Source organism: Leopardus geoffroyi, chromosome A2 (assembly GCF_018350155.1).
Source record: "Leopardus geoffroyi isolate Oge1 chromosome A2, O.geoffroyi_Oge1_pat1.0, whole genome shotgun sequence".
NCBI classification, from domain to species: domain Eukaryota; kingdom Metazoa; phylum Chordata; class Mammalia; order Carnivora; family Felidae; genus Leopardus; species Leopardus geoffroyi.
The window spans coordinates 160,700,468-160,728,405 of record NC_059331.1 but is presented as its reverse complement, the minus strand read 5'-3'; the positions used below and the strand labels follow the sequence as shown (position 1 = coordinate 160,728,405).

General features: G+C 39.4%; 1 protein-coding gene across 1 annotated transcript in view; it reads right to left on the bottom strand.

Annotated features, from left to right (window-relative positions):
* The window catches only part of CNTNAP2 (contactin associated protein 2), a 1,977,252-nt gene that overhangs the window by 1,130,657 nt on the left and 818,657 nt on the right, over positions 1-27,938 (bottom strand). The window contains exon 4 of the mRNA XM_045496029.1: positions 14,420-14,567. Within this exon, the coding sequence (XP_045351985.1) occupies positions 14,420-14,567 (148 nt within the window). The remainder of the gene's footprint in view (positions 1-14,419; positions 14,568-27,938) is intronic.

Sequence of the window (27,938 nt, the reverse complement as noted above, 5' to 3'; positions counted from 1 at the left end):
TCAGAGAAAATCAGCCTTCATATTATACACCGAGAATGTCGATATTTCTCAAATCTGAATGGAGTGTGCTAAACAAATATGAATTTGTATTCTAGTAGCAAAGCACATTTGATACCGTTTCTATTGTTTTTAACTGTCTATTGGCAAATGCAAAATGCAAAGCAACAATTATATAAATAATATTCAGCCTAAACTGTGTGGAGGGAGGATCCAGTCAATCTTATCTCAATCCCAAACTTAAATTCACATGAAAGAAAATGTAAAATTATCGCCCGAAAAAATACACATCCTAGCTGGTCCTAGCTGAAAAAAATGGTATTAACTATGGCAAAGTACTGACCAATTGGCAACTAATAAAAAACAGCTTGTATTTTTAAAATGTGGGAAAAAATCTGCAAATGGCACAGATAAAAGATACAAGTGTTCAAGGGGTCATTTTTCTTGCAATATTTCTGCTGATAAGGTGATATAGGAGTGTTTCTGTCTACAGTATATACACCGGGGATCTACATCTAGAAGCATACTGTAATACCATGGTTATCACCCTTATCACTATAAAGTCTTAGGACATCTCAGCATGCAGGAGACACTTTCTGCACATAGCAGGCACTAAAATATAGATTAAACAAAAACTAAATTGCTTCTTACAATGTGTCTATTTTCTTTATTTTATAGTGCCTAGCAATTTAACAATCCAATTACCAAGTGACAAGTGCGATCTCCACAAGCAGTTCTCACCCAGGGGCAATGCTGTCCCCCACAGCAGACATGTTTTAACGTCTGGTGTCAATTTTTGTTGTCACTCCTGAACAAGGAGTGATGTATGACTAGCATCTAATGGGCAGAGGCCAGTGATGCTGCTGAAGATTCTATACTGAACGGGACATCCTCTTGCCCCCATGGCCAACAATGAATGTTCTGACCAAAAACATCGCCATAGCCAAAGTATAAAATATGATTTGTTTTAAAACATTCTTTTATTGTAGAAAGAACAAGAATAGAGAATAAAAAAAGAACGAGTGGCACAAATTACAAAAACAGGAGATGCGGTGATTTAGAGTTATTTATGGAAGGTCATGTAAGAGATGTGGGAGACTCACTACACCGCACGGCTGGTGGACTGTCCAGAATGACTTTACACTGTTGGGTGACAGAAGAACAAACACAATGCATTTTCTAGTCATCCTACGATCTTGAATTCAGAAAACCTCCTTTGTACAATGGTTCTAAATTAATTTGTGTGATGTTTTCCCTTAAAAACTGCTGGAAAAAAGCTCATCTGAAGAATGAACTGAAACCCCCTGTTCCATTCTACCCCTTGGATATGCTTCTGCACCTCTCGCTGGGGTTTGCTATGACTGAACTTGCTCTTTGATTGCAAACTTTAGTATTGGCAAATGTAATTTATTTTTTGATCAACAAAAAGCATTCCTGTAATAGATGCTCACAGCTTGTCTAAATTTGGAGTAGACTTTAATCAGAGGTGCTGTTAAACCAACTGTGCTCAGAGTCCAACACTTAGAGTGAGTGACCTCAGTCATATTGTCACCTGGTCCTCGGCAGCACAGAAAACCTTGTAAAATGATTTGAGGAAAGGAATGATCGTTTAGATATAAGCACAATGCCATAGGAAAGAGGATTCTCCCCACTCCCAATTATAACATTTGCATTATAAAGCAAGTATAAGAAGCCACTTGCCCAGTCTCCAAATTCCTTCTGTAGCATACATAAATACAGCTGACACAGCAACTTTAAAATAGTACAAAACCCCTAAATATCTGATAAACAGTAGGTTGACAGCAGGGAAGAAAAAATGTTGGAGGAGGCTTTACATGCTGTCTATTTGACTAAGGCTAGTAATTAATACAATCCATGTAGAGATATTAAGATCAGATGAGCACATCAGATTAATACAAATAAAGGTCTTAACCTAAAGCTCAATTTTCCCAATAATTTCAAGAACCATCCATCACAAGGCTGTGTGGGATGAAGCCTAAAATTAAGGCCCAGTATTATGTGTACTCTGACATCTGAGAAAAGTCCAGAGTGTCTCCAATGTTCTGACTGCAAGTTCCCCCTACAACTAACTATGCTCCTGGGGAAAAGGTCCCCTAGCCAAAACCTTCCCTTATTCTCAGGATCAGGCATAGTTTCCGCTTATTCTTGAACATTTAGGTCGTGAAACACCTCCCTTCAACACCTCAGTGATCACCTAGCTCATGAGTTATTTTCCAGGGAGTTATGTTCATAAATCCGGAGAAGCTAAGTGTGTTTAGTTTGCCATAAACATCCTGAAACAGGTTCCTAACAGGAATGCTCAACACATTCCACCGATAAGAGCTTTCCTCCTAGAAAAGTTAATTATTTGGGAGTGCAGGGGGCACATTTATCAGAACGTTTACAAAGAGATTGGTCCAAGAGACCTGCCTCCTTCCCTAGGATCATTCTCTCATTAACTGGAAGTGAAATGGAACAGAGGGCAGGGGTAGGCTCTTCAACTCCTCCCCATCCACCAAAATGAGCATGAAAGACTAAAAAAGACGAATACGACACTATTTGGAGCTTAAGAAAATATTACATATATATATTCCAATGAGAACCGGAGTCTAAAAAAATTGTGATAATTTTTTCAAGTCTAGGCATAAAAAATCTGATACTAGTCTAAAAGGAATAAAGTTATTAAATGTTTTAAAATGAGTGATATTTAATTTTTAAAAAATATACCCAAATAATTTGCATTGCTAGAAGGTTTAAGTCAGCATACTAAATGATTATTTTATTATATTGTTACTTTTAATTTATGAGGGTGATAACTGCCATCTTAAATATTTGCTTTTTTCTCCCTAGCTAAGCTAATTTAAATAGGTGATAATTAAGACTAACAACTCAAGAGTAAAAGCTAATAAAAGAATCTCTTAGTGTATATTTGCAGTATTTTAAATTTTACTTCTTTCCTCACATTACTCAGGAATTATAAGTGAAACACTGATGGACTATACAACTGTAATTTTAACTTGCATATTCTTTGCAAGTATGGATTAACATACACGTAAATGGTAGTTAAAATATCTCAGGAGCTGACATTCCTGGAGGAAACACACCGAGGTTGAAAAACTTTCTGTACCAATGGGGCGCCTGGGTGGCGCAGTCGGTTAAGCGTCCGACTTCATCCAGGTCACGATCTCGCGGTCCGTGAGTTCGAGCCCCGCGTCAGGCTCTGGGCTGATGGCTCAGAGCCTGGAGCCTGTTTCCGATTCTGTGTCTCCCTCTCTCTCTGCCCCTCCCCCGTTCATGCTCTGTCTCTCTCTGTCCCAAAAATAAATAAACGTTGAAAAAAAAAACAAAAAACAAAAAACAAAAAACTTTCTGTACCAAAATGCGAGAAAGCTTGAGCTGTGTTATGCGCAAGCTGTCCTCAAATGAGTGTGTAATGATGACCAGTCCTTTAAATTCCCCTATTGGACATGTGGGATGTACAAAAGTGTTGATATTTTTCTTGCTGAATATCTCCTCCTATATGTTCTTATAGTGAAAACTGTGGGCCAATTTTTATAGTCTTTAGAAACTAAAAAATAATATTTTCTGTAGGCCATGACTATGACTATAGAAAGTCTTTGTGGATGGAGAAGAAAAGAATTAGCCAGAAGAGAGAGGTATCAAATGACAGGAAAGGAGCAATGCTTCAGATTTTTATGCAGCGTTTCTAGGTATGCAATTAACTCACTTATGCAACTCACATAACCCTGTGGATTTTGGTTTCCTCATTAGTAAAATAAGGGATTGGGCTGGGAGGTCTCTTAGGAACTTTTTAAAGTTCTTGTGCAGTATACATGTGACTCTTTGTATTAATCAAAATACCTTATTTGTAAACCATGCTGAAGCGTGGTTATTTTTCATTATTTTCTTCTAATCTTCAACCAGTTATCGTAGTATGTGTACGCTTTGGTTTAAATATGTATTTTTCTTGGAAAATTATTTTATGAAGAGAATTCTCAACTAATACTCACAATGAAAAATAAATCCACTCTTTTTCCACAGTTGAAGTATACTGTTACTCCTAATTCAGAACTGCAAACAGGTACGATTATATGTTATTCTCTGTCAATAATTTTGGTTTACTTTAAATCAACACTGTTGATTTTATATGTGAGCTTTGAAAATTCTTGAGAGTATTTTAAATTTATATTTTTGTAGTAAGCAATACAATGTAAATCTAACTCTAAATCAATGACTAAGTAAATATTTCTCCAAAATATGAACTAGCAGTCATGTGTGACTGTCTTGTATCTAAGGAGAAACTTACTTACACTTGCCATGTTTTCTCATTGAATAGACTTTTAGAAAGTAACTACCTCCCAAGTAAAAGAAACTTTACTGAAAAGAAACAACCAAATGCTGATCGCATGCATCTCCACAGACATGAAAACTGAGAACGCAATTCTTTGTTTTTCATGCCATAAATTTCCATTCAACGCAAATGTCACCCTCAAATTCCAATCCAGGAATGAGACCCACCGAGTATGTATCAGACTATTTATTATATAAAATGGTATATATTATATAAAATGATAATTTATTATCTTTAATACCTACACCTTTGAATTTACATTGCTCAGTAAGTAAAAACCATAACACAAATGATCTCAAAAATATTTTCCACCTGCTACAATAAGCATCAGTCACTGCATTATCACCATGAAGTGAGACCCAATTAGATACAGAGGGATAACCTTTCTGTTACAAAGCATTCCAATTCCAGTTTGAAATGCAAACTACTTTTCAAAGAACTAAAGAATACACGTGCTTGAATCTAAGTTCCATTTTTCTTAATGGCAAGAACACATATCAAAGTTATTTTTTGTCTACCTGAATACACATTTAGGAACACAGCATGTCCTGCATACATAACATACTACCGTGGCAATTATAATTATCTCTTTACCCTGTGTAACTTGACTTTGATAGCTGTTGAATCTATTTTTACATTGATTTGTTTTTATTTTCACATGAATCTGGATATAAAGTTCAAATTAACTAATAAGAGTGGGGTATTTTTCCTCTGATGATAAGCAATTTATGTATTTATAATTTATGAAGGAGCCTCATGAAATTGTGGTTTAAAACAACCTTAACTAGAAGTAACACAAGGTCTCAAAACTTTTAAATTAGAAAAAGAGATACTAAGGGGAGCCTGGATGACTCAGTTGAGCATCTGACTCTCGATTTCGGCTTGGGTCGTGATCTCGTGGTTCATGACATTAAGCCCTGTGTTGGGCTCTGCGTGGACAGCATGGAGCCTTCTTGGGATTCTCTGTCTCTGCCCCTCCCCTGCTCACACACTCTCTCTCTCTCTCTCAAAATAAATAAATAAACGTTTAAAAAAAAAGAAAAACAAATACTAAATCCTTTGTTTTATTTGACTCTTTGGAACATTTATGAATACAGCACCATTCAACAGGATACAACAGGATCATACCCTGCTCAACTAATCTATCCAGCATCAAAGAACAATCAATTTTCACTGAGGGAGTAAGTTAGGTCTGCATCATTTACATCTGATAATAGTTCAGTTCAGCAGACATGACTTGTGTAGAGTCTGCTAACGGACAAGATGCCAATAATGAATAAGATAACAGTGCCTGGCCTCTCCCCCAGTACCTCATAGTCTGCTATATTTTAGAATGCTTTGATAAATATTTCATTGGAGATATTCACATAGTATAATGTGAGCAAAAAAAAAAAAAAAACGATTCACTCTGGAAATTCAGAGAAATCTTCTTGTTTTTAGTATTTATGTTTATTTTTGAGAAAGAGCATGCGAGAGAGCAGGGGAGGGGCAGAGAGAGAGGGAGAGGATCCCAAGCAGGATCCATGCCGTCAGCCCAGAGCTTGATGTGGGCCTCAAACTCACAAACCGTGAGATCACAACCTGAGCCGAAATCAAGAGTCGGATGCTTAACCAACTGAGCCACCCATGTGCCCCCAGAGAAGTCTTCTTGTTGAAAATTGCATCTCAACTAAATCCTGGAAGATAAGAAAGTGAGGAGGTGATGGGGTGCCTGGGTGGCTCAGTCGGTTGAGCATCTGACTTTGGCTCAGGCCATGATCCCACTGTCCATGAGTTTGAGCCCCATGTAAGGCTCTGTGCTGACAGCTCAGAGCCTGGAGCCTCCCTCAGGTTCTGTGTCTCCCTCTGTCTCTGTCTCTTTCCCACTCACGCGTTCTCTCTCTCAAAAATAAAATAAAAACATTAAAAAAAATAAAAAAATAAACTGAGTAGGTGAAGAATGGAGAGGGCTTTGCAGTAAGAGATGACATGTTGGAAGAAGGCAGGTTAAAGAAACAGGGCATGTAGCAGGAAACAGGAATAGTCTGTATTACTGAAGCATGAATTACAACACAGAGGGAGATAAGGCTGCAGAGGTACTAGGAAGGGCACTGTATTTCAAGCTAACACCTTGGACTTCATAGGCAATGGAGCATCATTAAAGTGTTTCAACCACAGGTGTGATACGGTCAGATTTGCATTTCAGATTTAAAATTAGCAAAATCTCGACAAATAGAATTCAATAAATGCTAATGGGATTGATGAGTCTGTGTCACAATTTATTGATCCCCAAGCAACATAAAAAATCTTTTATTCTGTGTGTGTGTGTGTGTGTACGTGTGTGTGTATGTGTGTGTGAAGAACACAAAATACAAGCAACTGAGGCCCTTTTATATTCTGCAAAATCAAATATTTAATTTAAATAGGAAAACATGGGTAGACTTCCAGAACTGCTTATTTATTTCTCTGCTGAGCTAAACTGATCTGGATAGAAACTGTTACCAATTTTAATGAATACACATGTTCTCCCAAAATTCATATCCACCCAAAAACTCAAAACATGGTCTTTATTTGGAAATAGGGTCTTTGCAGATATAATTAGCTACTTTAAGATTACGTCATACTGATTCAGGTGGATGTTAAATCCAATGAGTGGTGCCCTTACACGAGGGCCATGTGAAGGTACAAAGACACTGACACACAGGGAGGAACACTATTTCAAAGTGGAGGCAGACACTGGAATGATGCACCACCGGGTCAAGGAGCACCGAGGATTCCCAGCAACCACAACTTGGAGATGCATGAGATGGTTTCTCCCCTTGAGCCTGCCCTCAGAAGGAGTCACCTCTGCTAACACCTTGATGTCCAACCTCCAGATCTGTGACAGAAGTAAGCCCAGCTGTCTTACACCACAGTTTGTGGATCTAGGCAACTGACGCGCATGCACGTGACAGCACCTCTGGCCTGGGCAGCATGGGAACTGGGAGAGTCAGCTGTGGTCCCTGTAAGAGGATGACCTCATTTGCCCAGCAGGAAAAGGACAAAACACTGTCCATCTCTTTGGATTTGGCTTCTCTTACCCCTTTCTCCTGCTTTTTCTGGTGCTTACTTTCCACCATGATTTGCACTGGGCGATGTACCTAGGCTTTATGAATGATTCATTGAAAGCGAAGGCATATATAAAAATCAGTTTAGCTGTGTATGTCTCTTGGCTTCCCAAGGCACTGACCTCACTCTTAAGAAGACTGGTCAAAAGCTAATACAGGATTTGTCACCAAAAATGTTCACTGCTTCAATCAGCATGCTGTGTGGGGCTCTTGTAAAACGAATGTTTGAGCACTGCAGCCATAAATGGTTTTTAAAAATTGTGAGAGTGAGACTTCTCCCTTCTGCTTCATGTGGTCCCTCTGGTACAGAGCAAGATGAGCATCGGTGTGTTGGGAGAAGGCTTACTGAGTGAGAAGACGTGGGGAATATAACTCCGTTTTAAAAATAACAGCATGCACTTGTTTCAACTAAACTTGAGGGAAAACTGAATGGAGAGGGAGCAGAATAATTTCCAAGAAGTTTAGAGTCATTGAAGTTAGAACTCATATTACCCTCAAGACAAGTCAGGAAACAAAACCTCAGCAGAAGCCCTAAAGGCTTCAAAGTAGTGGTCTGGAACTAAAACCTTGTCCACCTGGAGCAGAGTGAACGTTTTATTTGCAACCCTGAGAAGTGTCTAATTTCTCAGATGACAAAGTGATCACAGAGGAAGTGCACTGGGGGACGATGACAGGCACAGGGGGGAGTACAGTGGGTGCCCTCCAACAGAAACAGTGCTCGTACCGAGATTTCTCCCTCTCTAGTTCTGCTGGCAAACTTTGAGATACAGGAAGCATAACCCCATTCCCTAACCTGGAACTTTAAGACAGACCTCAGATAAATCCTCTAAGGGGCTGCTAGAAAGATGAGAGAATGCATTTCTCTCCCACAGGAGCGATCAAAGCCTAGTTTTTCCTTGCCGGGACCCCAGCATACACAGTTCTGCTACTCTTAGTGGGGAAAAATGGAAGGGTGTATCTGACTGACATTTCCACCCTCAAAGATCCATTATTCTTTTAATGGAGTCTCTTATGCTTTGGCTCTCTCCCTCTCTAACCTCTTTTTTTTTTCTTCCCCTCCCCCATGGACTAGAGTCAACAAGTTATATTTTAAAATTCTTCAGGACTGTGTGATTGGTGCCCGCCTTATATTTTAAAAAGCTACAACACTGTGTAATTGGTGCCCACCATTTCCAACTGCCACCCTTTTGTTGACACATAGTTCCCTAAGCTTATTATCTTTATATATATATATATATATATATATATATATATATATATACATATATATATGTATATATATATGTATATATGTATATATATATGTATATATATACGTATATATATATGTGTGTATATATATATATACATATATATGGCCATCTTTTTTTTTTAAACATTTTTTTAATGTTTATTTATTTTTGAGAGAGAGACAGAAACAGCGTGAGCAGGAGAGGGGCAGAGGGACAGGGAGACACAGACTCTGAAGCAGGCTCCAGGCTCTAAGCTGTAGGCCCAGAGCCCGACACGAAGCTCGAACTCAGGAACGATGAGATCATGACCTGAGCTGAAGTCAGATGCTTAACCGACTAAGCCACCCAGGCACCCCTAGAAGGCCATCTTCTAAAGGCCCACACTGGCCTGAATTCCACTACAGGTAAATTTAAATCACAATACCTTTGGGAAAGCTCTCCATCACAAATAGGTTTAACACATATTTTTATTATAAACATGTATTTTTCTTGGAAAAGAGATAAATACAATATGCATTCTTCAAAAATAGATAGACAAAAAATAATCTGATCTGGACATTAGTTAAGAAAATGGCCCAGTTAGGGATCTGGTGAGAGAAATGACTAGTCATCAACTTTCTGACATTAAAGACAGCTTCCAGGGTGATTAAATCGATGTTTTCCAAACTAAGGGAAAAATTAGACAACGCCATTTAAAAATGAATGTTATCGATACTTTAAACTATAAAAGGACTTGAAAGAAAATAATACAGATGTTTTGGTTCTTCTAATCTATACCATCCAATATAGTAGCCAGCAGTCACACTATTAAATTCAAATTTAAATAAATTAAAATTAAATACAATTTAACATGTAGTTTCTCAGTTGTCTGAGCTACATTTCAAGTGCTCAACAGGCAAACTTGAGCAGTGGCCTCCAGCAGATCAAGGACATTTCTGTCTTTGCCTGCAGTTCTCCTGAAGAGCATTACTCTAGAACTATTTTCATACCTTTTTCCCCCCCTATACTGGTACTGATGCTGGTATAGTTTCCTGCCCCTGTTGTAATAGGAGCGTTATAGGAGGCTAGGAGTCCCAAATCAGTTTCACTGGATTCAAATCAGTGTGTCAGCAAGACCTGAATTCCACCAGAGGCTCCAGGGGAGTATCTGTTCCTTTCCTTTTCCAGCTTTTGGTGGCTTCTGACATTCCTTGACTTACAACTGTGTCACTGGATCTGTGCCTCTGTGGTCACAATGCAGCCATTTTCCTATCTGTGAATTCTCCCTCTGTCCACCTCTCATGAGGACAGAACCCACTGCTTTAGAACCCACCTGGATAACTCAGGGCAATCTCCCCTTGTCTCAATAATTAACTTAATCATATCTACAAACACATTATAACATTTATAGTTCCAGGGATGAGTAACTCATATCTCTGGAGCCATTATCCAATTTACTTCAACCTACTACAGTGGTATTTTTAAACTTCTATTTTACTTTATTTTATTTTATGCTGCCGATTCATCATTTACTCCACTGGCATCTATTGGTGTAATGTTAGTACAGTTTCCTGAAGTGGCAGACCCTGAAGTGGCAGACCCCTCTCCCTCCCCTGCCACAGAGGGACTTAACACTGGAAAAATCTACCTTCCTATTTAGCTTCAGGTATTTTTCCGCCTTCCCATCTTGTGATTTCCAGAGCCCTCACCAGATGGAAAAGCCCATAATAGCACTAGCACACGACTTTACAGATCCAGTGGGAAAAGCGTCCGACTTCAGCTCAGGTCACGATCTTGCAGTTTGTGAGTTCAAGCCCTACGTCAGGCTCTGTGCTGACAGCTCGGAGCCTGGAGCCTGCTTTGGACTCTGTGTCTCCCCCTCTCTCTGCCCATCCCATGCTCATGCTCTGTCTCTCTCTGTCTCTCAATGATAAATAAATGTTAAAAAAAAAAATGTAAATGATTAATTTTAGGGATGCCTGGGTGGTTCAGTTGGTTGAGTGTCCGACCTCAGCTCAGGCCACGATCTCTCAGTTCATGGGTCCAAGCCCCATATCAGGCTCTGTGTTGGCAGCACAAAGCCTGCTTGGGATTCTCTCTACCTGTCCCCCACATTCGTGCTCTCTCTTTCCTTCTCAAAATAAACTTGGAATGGAATGGAATGGAATGGAATGGAATGGAATGGAAAGCAATGGAATGGAATGGAATGCAATGGAATGGAATGGAATGGAATGGAATGGAATGGAATGGAATGGAACAATTATTTGTAAAGAAAACCATTTCAGGGGCGCCTGGGTGGCGCAGTCGGTTAAGCGTCCGACTTCAGCCAGGTCACGATCTTGCGGTCCGTGAGTTCGAGCCCCGCGTCAGGCTCTGGGCTGATGGCTCAGAGCCTGGAGCCTGTTTCCGATTCTGTGTCTCCCTCTCTCTCTGCCCCTCCCCCGTTCATGCTCTGTCTCTCTCTGTCCCAAAAATAAATAAACGTTGGAAAAAAAAAAATTAAAAAAAAAAAAGAAAACCATTTCAATTTTTTTTAGATATTTAGATACATTTCTAGAGACTGTAACAAGAATGAAATTTTAAAAAGAGAGCTGGCTGTAAAAACTACTCAGAACAATGAGAAGATAGATCAATAAGAAGAAACCCAATAGAAACATGGGCAAAATTCTCCAATAAACACTTCAAAAAGAGGGCCTATAGATGACCAACAGGCATAACCTCTTTAAAAACCAGGCAAGTGTTCCCTAAAACCACAATGAGATAAAATAACACCCACCAGAATGGCTAAGACTTTCAAATCAATAAAAAGTGCAGGAATTTGTGAAGCAACAGCAACACTAGGACATCGGTCGTGGAAGTCTGAACTGATACAACCGCTTCAGGAAAAAATTTGTCATGATTGACACAAGTTAAAGCATACAGATATCCTAACTTAGCATCACCTATTCCTAAGTCGACACCCATGAGGAATGTTTACAGCAATCTGACCCAAATGGCCAAAAACTGGAAACAATTCATATGTTCATCAACATAAAATGAGTAAGTGTAGAATATTCACACAATAGAGTAACAGTACCAATGAATATCAACAAATCCCTCACATGACAGCGTGGCTAATTCTCACAATTACTGTTTTGAACAAAGTAAGTCAGGTGAGAAATAATGTATACTTTAGGGTTCCATTTGGCTCAGCTGGTTGAGCGTCTGACTCTTGGTTTCAGCTCAGGTCATCATCTCACAGTTCGTGGGTTTGAGCCCCGAGACAAGGTCTGTGCTGATAGCACGAAGCCTGCTTGGGATTCTCTCTCTCCCCCTCTCTCTGCCCCTCACCAGCTTGCGCGCGCTCACTCGCGCTCGCTCTCCCTCCCTCTCTCTCTCAAAATAAATACACAAACTTAAAAAAAACAGCAGTAACTGCAGGGGGCCTGATGGGTGCTTGTGGGGTATCCATTCGATGCTTTCATTGACTTGATGATGGCGGCCCAGGTGTTCATTTTGTCGGAATTACGAGGTGGGAAAGAGGCAGCGGTAGTGAGCCCTGGCACCACACGCACCACACCTGCCGGTTTTCCGCTCAGCTCTGTCATGCTGGCTTAAGTGACCTTTCACCTCCGCTATTCTTACCCCAAACACTATTCCTACACTAACTGTTCCCCTTTGCCTCTCATACCACGTTTTCCTGAATGTTGTATTACTAACATTCAGCACATTTCATGACACATAAAAAGTGCTCAATAAATAATTATTAATAAAATAAATTACACACATCATGGTTCCCGTGAAGAGTGTTACATATTTTTCATTTACCAAAAGCTGACCATGCTGCTTAGAAAATCCGTCGTGTAGAGAAAAATTTCACATTTTGTTGTGGCTTTCCCGATGTGCTGACAGTTAGAAAATGTGTGAATACAGGGTTCTGTGTCCATAATACCCAGACACACAAATAAAAAACCCAAATTTATGTTAGGGCTCATTTTAGCTCCTCCTGGCAGGTTAAATCTTCCTCCTGAAGAGCCACATTCTGCTGAAGAACTAAATCCGTATGTCTCTCCATTCATTGTATTTCCTATGCTGAAGTGATGAACAAATAAAATAAACAAGTAGGGAATTTTTTCAATGATCTCCATGGCCCCTGTGCAGCAATCAGTTCAGTTTGCACATAATGATGTTGCCCATGAATAAATAAATAGGATTTGGTCATCACCACGGCTACCATTTTCACCAATCTCTGTAACTAATTCTTACAGAGGTAAAGGCTTTATGTGTATTTTATTATAAACTACCAAATGTTGGTTAATTCTAAAAAGTCTGCCCAAGAGGACACCTGCCGTCTTCTGGTTACAGTGAGCTTTTATTTTTCTGGATCGATAGGAAGGGGTAGGAGAGTCTAACAGGAGAACTCCTTGCATGAGGCTAATATCCCAATTCCCCATTCCGTCCCTATCCAGCATTCCTCTTCCCCCAGCAGTAAGAGGGGAAAAAACAACTTTCTAGGAGGCGGAAATATTTCACCAGAGAATTCATATTTTAAAGCCAGTATTTGCAAATCATGTATTTGCAGACTGAACTCACTAGTGGCCTCAAAACAGCTCAAACGATCTTTAAAGTAATTTTGTGTTGGCAACGCCTTCATAGAAGCAAATAAGCAAAGATAAATCTTCTGTGATGAACCCAGCATCAACCTCGGTCCCAAAGAAGCTCCACAGATCAAGTTTCAAAGAAACAAAAGTCACAGTGAGGAAGATGAGGAAGCCTGAAGATAGGGAGAGGCAGATAAGAAGGCTATTGGAGAAGAAAGAAACGAAGGAGGAGGAGGAGGAGGAGGAGGAAGAGGAGGAAGAGGAGGAGGAGGAGGAGGAGGAGGAGGAGGAATCAGCAAAATGAGTAAAAGAGAGACAACAGAACCACAATCCCCAAAATCCACTTATTACAATCACTAGATCTATCCATCTATCTATATTTATATAATGTGTGTGTATACACACACACACACACACACACACACACACACGTATATGCATTTACAAAATATAAATAAAAAGTTTAAAATATTTACAAAATACAAAAAAAGTGTAAAACATAATTAAAGGAAAAGTATTGTTTTAGGTGACCGAGTCAATTTTTATTTTTTTAAGCATTTATTTAAACATTTTGTGTTTAATTAAAAATTTATTTAAATGTTTATTTAAACATTATTAAAGCATTAATGTTTGCTGAAACATTAAAGAAAATTTTTTTGACCTGCGTCAAAATCAAGAGTTGGACGCTTAACTGACAGAGCCACCCAGGCGTCCCCAAGTCAATTTTTAAATGAAGCAAATAAAACTTATAGACATGTAAAATATCAGTGACATTAAAACTTACTGGTTAGCTTTAAAATAGTAAAAGGTGTAACCGAAGACAAGTGGCAGGAAGTTCTCGAGAATGTATCCAAAATCCATCGCAAATTATCAAAATGATGGATAATACTGCAAGTTTCTGCTTCTTAAATATTTCATAAGACTTTGGGCAACTTAATTAATAAGCTTTGCCATTTAGTCTACTAAACAAAAATCAATTCCCGAATCCTTTGTTTAAGGTATTTTTTTATATGCCTGTTTGTGTAAAAATGTAAAGACATATTTTAACATACAAATAACCTTGCATATTATTCATATACAAAACGAGGGAGTTTACCGTCAGAGAAAGCAAGTCATGGGAAAGAATCAAAAATAAACAAATTACTAAGTCAATGACGAGGACAAAATCAACCGCGAATTCCAAAAGGTACTCACAGTAAGAACAGCCATAGACCTCAACTCTGAGCCCAATGCGGCCTTCTCCGTTCCAGTCCAGAGGCACGATGCGCACGTAGCGGGCAATGACCACGTGCTGCAAATCATGCCGTACCACGCCGTCAGAATTGATGTTCCCAGGAAATGCCTGGAAGAAAGGAAAGGGGTTAAAAAAAAGGAAAGGGAAAACATACTCTGGAAACAACCACGTTTTCTGTGCGCTAAAATAAACTTACATTTTCTTATCCAACGGCAGGATTTTATATTTTCTACGATCGCCAATTTGAAAAAACTACTATACCCCCTTAATTTGAAAACAAGTCCGGTTTTAAATGGGAAGTAGGCCAAAATTTCCACGGGCCGTTTCAAAGGAGAAAATACACATGTATGAGAAGAATGAAACACTATATGGTACCCAATGCAGTATCCAGTAAACATTTAAATTATGAGTGCTAATATTCTGCATTTCATTGCAAACTATTTTTCAGACTCCAACCATATTTCTTGCTTTCTAAAAATCTTCTCTGCATTACCTTCCCGTGGCACCATTAGAAATGTGAAAATTTTCTCAATATCAGTTATATAAAAAGAACAGCTGAACATGCCATGCAAGTGGCCACGGTTTTCTACCTTTTATTGGCAAAAACACATTAATAGAATTTACAAGTTGATCAGAAATGTGTTCATTCCAATTTTCCTCATTTACAGAGGATTCTATCAAAAAAGTGATTTCCCGGGGCACCTGGGTGGCTCAGTTGGTTAAGCATCTGACTCTTGGTTTCAGCTCAGGTCATGGTCTCACATTTTGTGAGCTCGAGCCCCCTTCGGGCTCCATGCTGACAGTGCAGAGCCTGCTTGCGATTCTCTCTCTCCCTCTCTTTTTCTGTCCCTCCCCCACTCGCTCTCTCTGTTCTTCTTGAAATGGATAAAGATAAAAATATTTAAAAAAAAAAAAACAACCTCTATTCCACAGTAATTATAGAGAAGATGATACAGGGAACACAAGATGTCTAGAGCCATAGACACTACACTCAAAATGATCACAATCTAATAATAGGGAAAACATCAACTTATAAAATTATAATTCAAGGAAGATTTAAAGCAAGAAGCCATCATAATTTAGAAGATGTAAGTCAAATAAATGAGAAATAGATGTCTGTGCCATTTCAAATATCAGGTGTTTTAATTTCATACATATAATCTAGTTGTCCCTATATATTGAGTTTTTGTAATGGTGCATGCCGCATGACATCCTCTTTTATATTTGTTTATATGATCTCTTAAACACTGAAATAAAAAATTTTAAATACAAAACCTCCCTTTTTTAATCACAAAAAATTACAACATAAGTACCATATTACGTTACTAATTACAAAAACAGAATTACAAAAACAGAAATTTTACCTTTTACAAAACGATTTTGTTAACAATTTTTTGCATACATAAAAGTGATAAGTAGCAAATAAAGACACGTTTTTGACAAAAAGTACATAGTAGCTTTGAAACAGGAGGTTCTGGTTTACTTTCGCACACACAGCACAACTGACTCAATTTGTAGTTACAGGGTTTGTTACCTGATTGGTACTCTTCAGTCACACTCCTGGCCTCCAAAACACAAGAAGTGCAATGCAAGACCTAGTGATGTAGGGCACATACTGAAAGATTTCTTCAGGATTTAAGCTCTTTTGTCTAACATTTAGATGTCCCAACAATCTGCACGATGGGTAATATTTGATCTAACACACACAGATGAACGTGGTGAAAACTGGATGGTCTTCAGGGATGATCTCTGGTTCTCCTGGGCTTTCCTCATCCTAGCTGTGTCTACCATTGCCTTTTCAGAATGGCCACACCTTCCCTCAAGCCTTCACTGGACATTATTTGAGCTTTATGTCAGGACTGTTAACGCTTAGGTAGGGCACCTTCTTTGTATCTTGCTGACAAAATTTGATCAAGAAATACAGTAAAGGGGTAGGTATCTATTCTCGCCCTTCTCGGCAACCTTCTTTTGAGTGACAGCATCTAGCTTTTCTCAAAAATGTTGTCTGCTGTGTACTCTTAATCCACCACAATCAGGAGGAGGAGAGGCCACACTATAGCCCCAGGGTGGCCCCCCAACTTTATGAGACTTCATTTTAACATGTGTGGCAGAATAATTCATTCATACATGTGTTCATTTACTGATCCGTTCACTTATTCATTTACTTAGAAAAAGGCTAAGAGCCTTGATGGACAATATATTGTTGAAATCACTGGGGTTACAGAAGTAAACAACACAGAGTTTCAGTTCTCATGGTATTTGTTATTAAAGTACATAGTGGGGCAGCAAATAAATACAGAATGAATACACACACACGCGCACACACACACACATATATATTCATTCGACACTAAGTTGCATTATATGTATATGTTGGCACATATTAAATTACATGCATAGGAGAAAGAAAAGCCAGAAATGCAGATGCCCTGAGCATACTTCGCATGTTCTGGGGACAGTAAGGAAACCAGTGCTTTTGGAGCACAGTCAAGAAAGGAAGAATAGGGTAGAAGATGTTGGAGAGGTGGAGGCCAGAGCAAGGAGGGCCTGTAAGCCATGATAATGTTGTGTATTTCACTTTAAGCTTACTGGAAGGAAATCCATCAGAGAGTTTCAAGCAAAAAAGTTACACAACTTAGGGGCACCTGGGTGACTCAGTTGGTTAAGCGTCTGGCTCTTCATTTTGGCTCAGGTCATGATCTCATGGTTCATGAGTTCAAGCCCCCGCATCAGGCTCTGTGCTGTCAGCATGGAGCCTGCTTTGGATCCTGTCTCTCCCTCTCGCTGCTCCTCCTCTCCCACTCTCTCTCTCAAAAATAAACTATTTTTTTTAAGTTATACATCTTATAACTGTTAAGAGCATGGCCACTAACATCCCCCTCCCTGAATAAAGTGAAGTTCCCAAGAGAACAGAAGACAATAGCATAATGCAATAAATAGAATAGTAGTGGATGGAATGATCTGGTGACAAAAACTCCCAAGGACTGGGGTGGTTCAGGAAGAAGGGAGGAATGGGGGTGTGGAGGTGAGTCCTGAAAGAAGAGACAGGACACTTAGTACAATCTGGATCCCAAATGAGCCACATGGGAGAGGAGGAAACAAAACAAAACACAGAACTACTGGGAATTGGCTCTCCTTCCATAAAGGCCCTGCTGGTCATCTTGCTATTATAAAGGGATGGACGTCAGAAAAAGACAAAGCAGGCGCATCTGCGGAAACAACATATCAGCCTCTAAATCCAGAACGTGCTGAAGGAAACCCTGGGCTTTTTGATTCTTTGCCTTGTTTCCTCATTTTTTCTGATTTTTGTTTTTTAAGCAACTGAATAAATACCGACAAATACAAAGATATTTGAATGGAAAGATAATTAGTGAAGATTTAGATAAACTGCATTTAAGACTTCACTATCACACTGAAAGGTCAAGAGAATTTGAGACATTTAAGACAGTGCCGTTTTACTGAAGGTGAGCTTCGCAGAGAGGGCACATTTATTATTTATGAACAAATGCGTATCCTATGGTATTTTCTTCAGTGTTCACAACATCAGTAAATTGGGATTTTTTTGCACTTCTTTTCATTTCCAAGCATATAGACATTCAAGACATTATTTTAACTGAAGTCTCAAACATGTCAAAAGAGTGCCCGTGTTACCCATCACTGCCTTGATATAAAGGCATAAATATATGTGAAATGTCTCCTTTCATACAGCAGCATTTGGAAAAGTTAAGAAACATCAGAAGAGACGCAACCATTGATTTAATAAAAACAACATCTAATCCTTATGTATCACTTTAGTATTTAAAGAATCCTAGTGCATACTGCATTGTTGGGGCCACATGGAAAACTCTTCAGTTTGGGAGCGCTGCTATTTTTTCAAATCAGGAAAACTCAGTCTCAGAGATGTTACTGGATGTTGAATAACTAACAAAGTAACAATCATCACGTCCATGCTGACTTTTGTTTGAGAATCAAATTTTCAGCTGGGAATAAAGGTTTTCCATTTAGGCACAACATGTTTTATTTTTAATATTTAATACTGCATATCTGTAAATACCAAATTTAAGGTTTCATAGATAATTTTGACACCACGTTTTGGATGCACATTTGATTTCTGGCCCATTTGTTATACAGCATCTGTGCCTGCACTGCCCTATTTCTTCAATCTTATTTCCACAAATTTTGACAAAAATTGATATTTTCTTTTCTTACGCGTTTTCCCCAACCAGGCTCCCATTGTGGCCATCGGCAAAAACTCCTCTGCAGCTTTTAATAGAAATAATTAAGTTTGGATGACCGTGTTTACTAAAAGGAAAGAAAGGCTGGTCTGCTTTAGTACATCTTATTTCAGTGGCAGTGAGCACCCTGCCAGAGGTCTTGAAGCATCGTTTTCTCACATGATCGGACCCACATCCACTTGCAGCGTTTCACACGTGAAAACATGTGAAAAGAAAGAAAACACAAGCTAAAACAGCGTATATTTACAAAACCTTTTAGAACTGGAAATCTGCATGGACAATCGAAAAATTAAGATGAATGAAACAATATGCTTTTAAAATTCAACCTTCATTTAGACAAATGTCACACGATAATACATGTTTTGTGGATATATGAAAACGACTGACAAATTCATCACCGTAAGACTGAAAAATCAACATACGGGAGCTTGTGAATTGTATGTCACGGCTATTACAGGTCCTCTATTCGCTGTGATTGGCACATAGGCTTAGCAGGGTAGGGTTTGGGGGTTTGTTTTAGTTTTTGTTTTTTTTACTGACCTTGCCTTTATGTAACCTGTGAGGCTTTAAGCTTAGTAAAGCTAAGGGCAATACAATTTGAACCTGTGCTGCCACCTGAGTGTCACTGCCCTATCAATTATTAAAAACTACAGCCGAGGGGGGTGGGAGAATGGGGAAAACAGGTGAAGGGGACTAAGGAGGGTACTCGTGGCGATGAGCACCGGGGGATGGATGCCAAGTGTTGAATTACTGTATTGTACACCTGAAACTAATATAACACTGTTAACTGACTAGAAATAAAAACTTAAAATAAAAATACACAGCAAAGAGAATTTTTTAAAAACACATTTTGAGTTATTCAGAATGCTAATTTTGTCATTAAATATCGCTGAAGTTTTAATAACCAAAAATTTCCCACCATGTGCACTAAATATTCATTCTAGCTTCATGGCCTAAGACAGGAAGAGGCCAATTTTTTCTGTAAAGTAACAAACAGTTAATATTTTAGGCTTAGCAGTATCTCTCCGTACCATATCCTTCTTTTTCTTCTTCTTCCTTTTTATTTTAACAACATTTAAAAAATGTAAAAACCATCAAAGCTCACAGACTTTAAAGGCACAGGGACCAGAGTTAGCCCACAGGCTGTAGCTTGCCAACTGGGGTCTCAGAGAATCTTTCAAATTGATGAATCTTCCCCTCAACTCAGAAAGGATGCAAAAGTCTAAAATCATCGAAAAACTTTTCAGCCACTTGGCATTTAAAAACCAATAAACTTTGGGAAAGCATTCTGTCATCCCTTGAAGCATATAATTTATCAGACTGGAGGAAAATATATAAGGATTTAGAAATATGCAGTGTGTGATGCATGAACTAACACTTCCCTCAAATTCACTATTATGGGGTCTGAAGTGTAACTTATGAAGGATTTTACGAGAAGAATAAATATGTGGTCCTCACTAAAACTTCACCTTTCAAGAAACCTAAAATGAAGGATCGCAAGCTTCTATAGCAAATGAGTAAGACTGTGCATCTTCCCGCAAAGGTTTTGTTTAAGATTGAAAAAATGTGTGCACCTGCCACACACAGCTATTGTGCAAGTAAGCCTCGGAGGAGATCTTAGTACTACTGACAAGTTCCCTGCATGGGAAATAATGTGAGAAAAACAACACACATGAATATTTCCTAATGTGAGAGAGATCTTATTTTCCTAAAATATAAAATATCTCTGCTGCAATCGAAACATACTGATTTTTCCTGAAGTGGATGTTCATAAACCTGTGATCACTATAATCACTTTAACTGGAATTTTGTTTCTTGCCAGATTTTAAATTTTATTTTCCCCATGCTAACACTTTATATCAAAATATAGAAATAGATTTCCCATTTTGCAGCCTTGATGTGATTCGCCAGGCCTGGTCACACTCCGTGCTGAAGCAGGAAGAAAAGGAGACCTTTCATAAAATATTGCATCTGTCACACTCCAGCTCTGGCTTTGTCACCTCAACTCTCTTGTCTGTACAAACTTGGCCTGCAGGACTCAGCTCAGAGGGTGCTTCCTGAAGGTAAGGACATTCCCTGACCCTCACTCCTCAATTCCCCACTGCTCTCCAGGGTTCCTCATAACATCCCATACTTATTCTCTCCACTCAACTGAAATGCCTTCATTGTGTTTTTAATCAGCCACCTAAGGACATTTCAGAAGTATGTTAAGTCAGCTTTGAAGTCTGTGATCAAACCTCTGGTCCATCACTATATGCCATGCCCATACACACTGGTTGGTTCAATGAGTATCCATTTACTGCCTCATTAAATGAATGAATAAAAAGCATTTCCTAACCCTCACCTGTTTCTATTTCATAGGTCTTGTTATTTTTGGATGTATCAAAAGCCAGTTCAGTAACCACCCAGAGTAAATTAACTACATTTGATAATATCCTAGAGAGAAAAAACAAAAACAAAAACAAAAAAACCCTAGTCTGATTCAAGACCCTAGGCTAATCAATAAAATTTTCCCAGAGCCATAGGGACATCATTATAAGTATGTAAAGTGGAAATCACAGAGATCATGCAGAAAAAGGAAAACGATCAGGCAAAAATTATGTCAAAATCAGGGGATAAATGCTAGGAGAAAAGTGAAACTTCACACGCATATATACACACACACACATCAAATCTCAGATGTTGGGGCGCCTGGGTGGCGCAGTCGGTTAAGCGTCCGACTTCAGCCAGGTCACGATCTCGCGGTCCGTGAGTTTGAGCCCCGCGTCGGGCTCTGGGCTAATGGCTCAGAGCCTGGAGCCTGTTTCCGATTCTGTGTCTCCCTCTCTCTCTGCCCCTCCCCCGTTCATGCTCTGTCTCTCTCTGTCCCAAAAATAAATAAACGTTCAAATCTCAGATGTTCACATGGATAATCCACTCGAACTCTGCTAAAAACATACCCTTTGGATTGTGGCAAATCCAACTGTTCAAGCATTTCTGAAATTTTATGCTATATCATATTCTATATATCAATTCATATGCTATATGAATTTTTATGAATATCATAGCATTTACTATACTGAATAGTAAAATTGTATATGATCATTTGTCGTTCTCCCAATAAGTTACAGATTATGCAGGCATCAAGAAGGTTTTTTTTTTCCAAATTGCAGTATAATTTATAAAGGTAAATTGCAAAGATCTTAAGCGAACAGTTTGATCAGTTTAAAGAATGCTTTCACCCATGCAAACTCCTCCCCACCAAGATACAGAACATTTCTATTAACCCAGCAACCACCCTTATCAGTGTCCTTAGTCAACACCCACCTTAGTTAACAGGAACCCCAACCCTATGCGAACACTTCTCCAATTTCTATTACAAGAGATTAATTTTGCCTTTTCTTGTACTTCTTATCAAAGTGATCAAACATTACCTTCACTCAGAGTAACATAGATTTCACCATGCTTTTGTGTGGGTCCATGGTTTCTTTCTTTCTACTGCTGGGTACTATTTTATTGTACAAATACCGCACAACCGTTTATTTAGTCATGTTTCTGTTGAGAGACTCTAGGGCAGTTTCCAGGTTCTACTATTATGAATGAAATCGCTGTGAGCATCTGTGTAAATGCATAGGAGGAGACTTTCTGAGTCACAGAGTAGACGCATGCTTAAATTTTTAAGACACTGCCAAACTTTTTCTTAGTACTTATAATATCACACATGCAGTTTAAATCGCATCAGAGAAATCTGTTGTGTATTCTTTTTTTTTCCCTCTACTATATATTTTATTGAACTTCAATTCAACGTTTCATGCATCTATATTATTTTTCTCTCCAAACTTCCCTCAGTTTTTCTTCATCTTATATGTGAAGCCATAAGAAAGGATGAAAATAATTAAATATTCTCAGTTGCCTTTTTTGGGTCAATATTTGAAATAAATACATAGACAAAGTAAGAAAAACAAAGGCAGTGTTATCAAACTTGACAGTGCTCAAATACAACATAACTGACAGAAGTTTGGAGATGGAAATGTTTGAAAGAACATAAAAAAAGGACACAATGGATAATAACCATGTGCTTCACATGAGTCAGGAGATATTACCAAAGCTCCACAGAATAGCAAATCCACTTACTAGTATTAAAAGGAACACAATTTTTAAAAAAATTAAATATTTGATATCATTTCTAAAAGCAGGCCAGATATGGGGGAGACGTTAGCTAACTACAAACTGATCAAGAAGTCAGTAGCCCATAGGTAATTTCTAAGTAAAGAAGTAAACAAAATACTATTTAAGTATATGGGGGGGATGGAACAAGAGAGCAGAAGATATTGGGATGCGGACCTTTGCTATTTAAATGAAATTCTTTTTGTGATATTTGATTAAAAATATTTATCCATATACCACTTTGATGAAGACAAACCACAATACTTTTTGTGGGGTTGTGTTTAAAACTCTGGCACCAAGATTCCTGTCATTCTACTCAGATGGAGACACAATCAGTTGTGAGGTTCATCTTGTCTGTAACAATAAAATCTAGCCAGTTGCTTAAAGAAGCATAAGACTCCTGTTACAGAGCCCAGAAGGAAATTTCTCGAACGAGTCCTCTTGTAAAGGGAACCATGCTACACAAGGAACAAAATGCTGGATGACATCTGCATAAGCAGATAACATGGAATCTCACAGAGGTTTCTTCAGGTTTACTTCAATGTAACCCCATGGAAAAATGCCAAAACACAATTCAGAAAACAATTTTACAATGGTAATCAAGACTCTAAATGTAGGTATTGGCTCTCTGCTGACTGGCTTAATCTAGAAATAGGTCAGAGTATCTAGAAAAATGAATGGATTGTACTGCCTTCAGATTCTCCTCTATAAACACTGCTCTTCTCGAGTATTTGATGTTTCAATAGCAATGAATTTGAGAATATACTTGGATGTACCCAGAGCATATCTCTTCCTAAGTATGGAACCAAATGCTTTCATAAACATAGGATCAACTTTTATTCAGGGTGAACATGAGTATGAGCAAAGTAAATTGCTATTTTTTTTTTTTTAATTTTTTTTTCAACATTTATTTATTTTTGGGACAGAGAGAGACAGAGCATGAACGGGGGAGGGGCAGAGAGAGAGGGAGACACAGAATCGGAAACAGGCTCCAGGCTCTGAGCCATCAGCCCAGAGCCCGACGCGGGGCTCGAACTCACGGACCGCGAGATCGTGACCTGGCTGAAGTCGGACGCTTAACCGACTGCGCCACCCAGGCGCCCCATAAATTGCTATTTTTAAACTGTGTATTTCAAAATGCATAATTCTTCATTAGGATAACTTTATGTCATGAGATATTAACAATTTTGATGTCAAATGTATTCTCAGATTCAAACATTAATAATGTCTCTATTCTTTCCCACTTTAATATACCTACACTTCCTACCATTTTGATACTCTATAGCAAGATTAATACCTGGTAATATTTCTTCAAGATACAGAGAAAAAGCGGAAATAACAGACACTTCCTGGGTCTACAGAAGCTAATTTTTCCCCCAATATATTTGAATTGCACCTTTCACGGTGGGGGGGGGGGTGGTGGTGTATAGAAACAACATTTTACATTATATTTCTCCATTTTGACTAGTTCTAGTTTTCTACCCCCTTCCACTACAAAATTTCTCAAATAAGTGGATTGTGGTCTGCATTTCTCTCTTTCTCTACACACTAAAGCTTCAGCATTTGCTCCCTGCTGTCTTATCTTCTGAAAGAGAAATCAGGAAGACCACTGAAGATTATGCAATAAATTTTGGTTATTTGACTTTTCTTCAACATCCTCCATCGTTAGTGGTGACTAATCTTTCTTATTCAAGAATATTTTTATTTTGCACATCTTATTTTATTTCAAATCACTTCTCCATCCTCCTCATTGGATATTCTTAATTTTTCTGTGGATTTTTAAAGATGTTATTCTCCCTCCCTTTTCACACATGAGCCTTGAATCCTAAGTTCCACGAGTACATTTTGCTTTGTGTGTGTCCTCCCAGTTTCTTCCTACCCAGATTTATTTTCTGACCTCCTGGGAGCCTCACCCTCTGGTACCAGATTACGTTCTGCCAGTGGCCATGCCAACAGATGGCCAGCTCTTCTCAGGCAGCCTATCTTTCATGGCCCCAGCCCTCAATGGTCTTTGGTAATCCTGTTTCTCCCCTTTGCTCTGTAGCCCCAGGAATAGTAATGGCTTCCCTGGGTTTCAAGTTCATGAGTGTCTCAGCATTCCTTGTTTGTTCTCTTAAATCCAGCCACATTTCTGTTAATTGTCTCTTCACTAAATTCTATCTAGGTAAACACTTTTGACTGTGTCCTCCGCTTCTGATCAGAACACTGACTGGTACGTATATGTACAAAATCCCTAGCATGGTCTCTGACAATTTTATCGCCAAATGTCACGAGTATATTCAGTTGGGTATGTCAGTGTAGGGACCAAGAGCAGACTGCCCGAAGATGGGCCATTTTGGCATAAAGATTATTTTGAGTTCACAGTAATCAAAACCCAGCAGATGCAGGAAAAGCTCTTGGCTTCCCCCTCAACTGCCTACATTTACATTGGAAAGGAGTCTATACCAGGAAGAGAGCTACTAACAAAGTCAGCCTAAGAAACTCATCTGTATAACAGAGCAATCTTTGTTTTTCCAAACATCTCTCCTTTTACCTTCCCAAAGGTCTACCTCCCCTTTGTATCCTCAGACACTCCCTCAATCCTTAGCTCTTCAAAGCTTTATGTTGCTCATTGTCTCTGGGATATCTGGTCTGTGGATTTCAGCTGTTGTACCCTGAGGAACAGCCAGGTAGAAGGTAAGATTTCTTACCATGCCAGCATCCCAGAATCTCTATCTGCAGTGTGGGAAGGAGTGAGAATGGTGAGAGCCCTTGTTCTTTCTAAATTTAGATTAGCAGGAGAACAAATCTCGGAACTAGCTCTTTGGGCCTAGCAACTCTTTGATTAAATTTGGTGGAGTACTCTTTGGTTACTGATCCCTTCATTTCCTCCCAGAGATGGTCATTGTTTCCCTTTGTCTTTGTCATTCATGGTGTTTGTCATCTGTTGTTAGGGGACCTCTTGGAAGCTAGAGCCCCAAAACTGGTGGGCACTGATGTGGGAAACAAAGGCAGAAGGAAATGGCAGATAAAATTAAATTTCCTTATAACCTGAAGCCCATTGGAAATGCTTGAGGCTGGCAGAGTAAAACATTCTTCCCAGAACTCCCTACTGCCTTAATGCTAATGTTTTGCTAGAGGGAAAAACAACCTTAGCGACAACAGCTAGGCCTCCAGGATCTTGTGAGTCTCCTTTAGCATGTGAAAATCTCATTGGAAACTTCCCCTGGACTTTACCTGCCCCCAGCTCCATAATATACAACTAGTCTCTCCTCACGGTGCCTGGGCAGCTCTTCCTGTCACGGGTCCTGCCCCTGTGCTTTAATAAAGTCACCTTTTTGCACCAAAGATGTGTTCAAGAATCCTTTCTTGGCTGCCGGCTCCGGACCCCGCGAACCCTACTATCACCCCCAAAAAACCTCATCAGGCATGAGTCAGGCACTTAAAAGCTGTTAGAGTGCTTGCCACCTCAAGTAAAACCCCGTGATAGGATAAAGTTGGTCACAGAACAGGGTAGATTTACACTGCCAACCCCAAGAAACTTCCATGCTTCGAGATAACACCATAACACATCAGCCTTCAACCCCACAGGACATCCCTCTTAGGTTTTAATATGGCTCCAAAAGACCCAAGGATTAGTCAAGGCTGTTCATGTGCATATATTTTCCCTTCCTCTTGTTCTGTGTCCTAAGAGCCTAGCTTTCTGGCCAGTGAAAATATTCTGTGTTCTCCACTTACTGGGGTGCAACTTGGTGACCAGTTGAACAGACTGGGGATCCAACTCCCTCCCGCCTCTCTCTCTAGATCTCTCTGTGGATCTTTTGATGTCTCTCTCAGCCTCTTCTCTGGCCATGCCAGCTCTCAGTTCTCGGGGGTGTTTGTCATGAGAGGGTCCAGCACAAAGGAACCTTTGCCAACTCAACATCTCTTGCTTGTTACTGCTAGAAAGAGCCCTTCCAGTATCACCTAGCATGGGTCAAAGATTATCACCTCTGCTGACTGGAGGTGGTGAGGGACCAGAAGGCAAGCTGAAGGCCAAGTACAAGCTAGCACTCCCTCCCCAAGGTGGGATATATGTGATATTCCTCGGGCACTCCTGGCTGCCCAAGAATAAAGGAAAGGACACAAATGGTTAACTGACAGAGATCACAGTCATACAGGACATGAATCTCCATCAGTTTACAAATGCCTTAGTAAATTACAAGAAAAGGGCAATCTTATCAATAGCCTGATCTCCAGAAACCTGTGGATTCGGTTTCCTGAAGCCCTAAGATCACCTTCCCCTCCCCTTTGTGGGGAACAAACTGCAAGAAGGAAATGGCCCGTAAAATAACCTGCAGCCCATTGACCAACACCGGAGGCAAATACAGAGTATAACATTCCTCCAGGAACCCCCGACTATCTTCATGTCAATGCCCTACTAGAGGAAAAACAACCTGAGCTTCACAACAGCAAGGCTCCTGGCATGTTAGGAGTCCTGTTTAGCATATCAAAGTCCTTCTGGAGGCCTCCCTTTAGCTTTAACCTCCCACAATTCCATAGAATGCTACCAATCACTCTTCATACCCCCAGGGCAGTTCTTTCTGCCTGAGAGTCCTGTCCCTGTGCTTTAATACAATCACCTTTCTGCACCAAAGACATCTTCAGCAATCCTTTCTTGACTGTCAGCTCTGAACACTCCCCTCCCATCACTCCAAAACCCCTTTAGAGGCACCTCACAATTTTGTGGGAGACCAAAGACACCATTTTCACCACACTATCCTTATTACCTGTGCAGTGAAGGTTTTTTTCTTAGACTACCTGGGGGTAAACTTCTGGATCATGGGGCCGTACCACACAGGCCTGTCTCATCCTGCGTCTTCTGTTAAGCTATTAAGGCTTAACTAGTTTGAGTCACTGTTAGATCCTATCCGTCTGTGGCCAGACGACTGATCCTTTAAATTGGCTGTATTTAAAAGAAAAATAAACTTCACAGAGGGCTCTCAATTGTCTTATTAGTATAACGGCTAGCCTTAGGGACTCCCTTGACAAAATAAAATCACAGAAATTAGACTTAAGTCGAAATAAATGTCCACATCCAATGTAAATTTTCTTTAAAATCTGGCCTCATTTGCCGGTT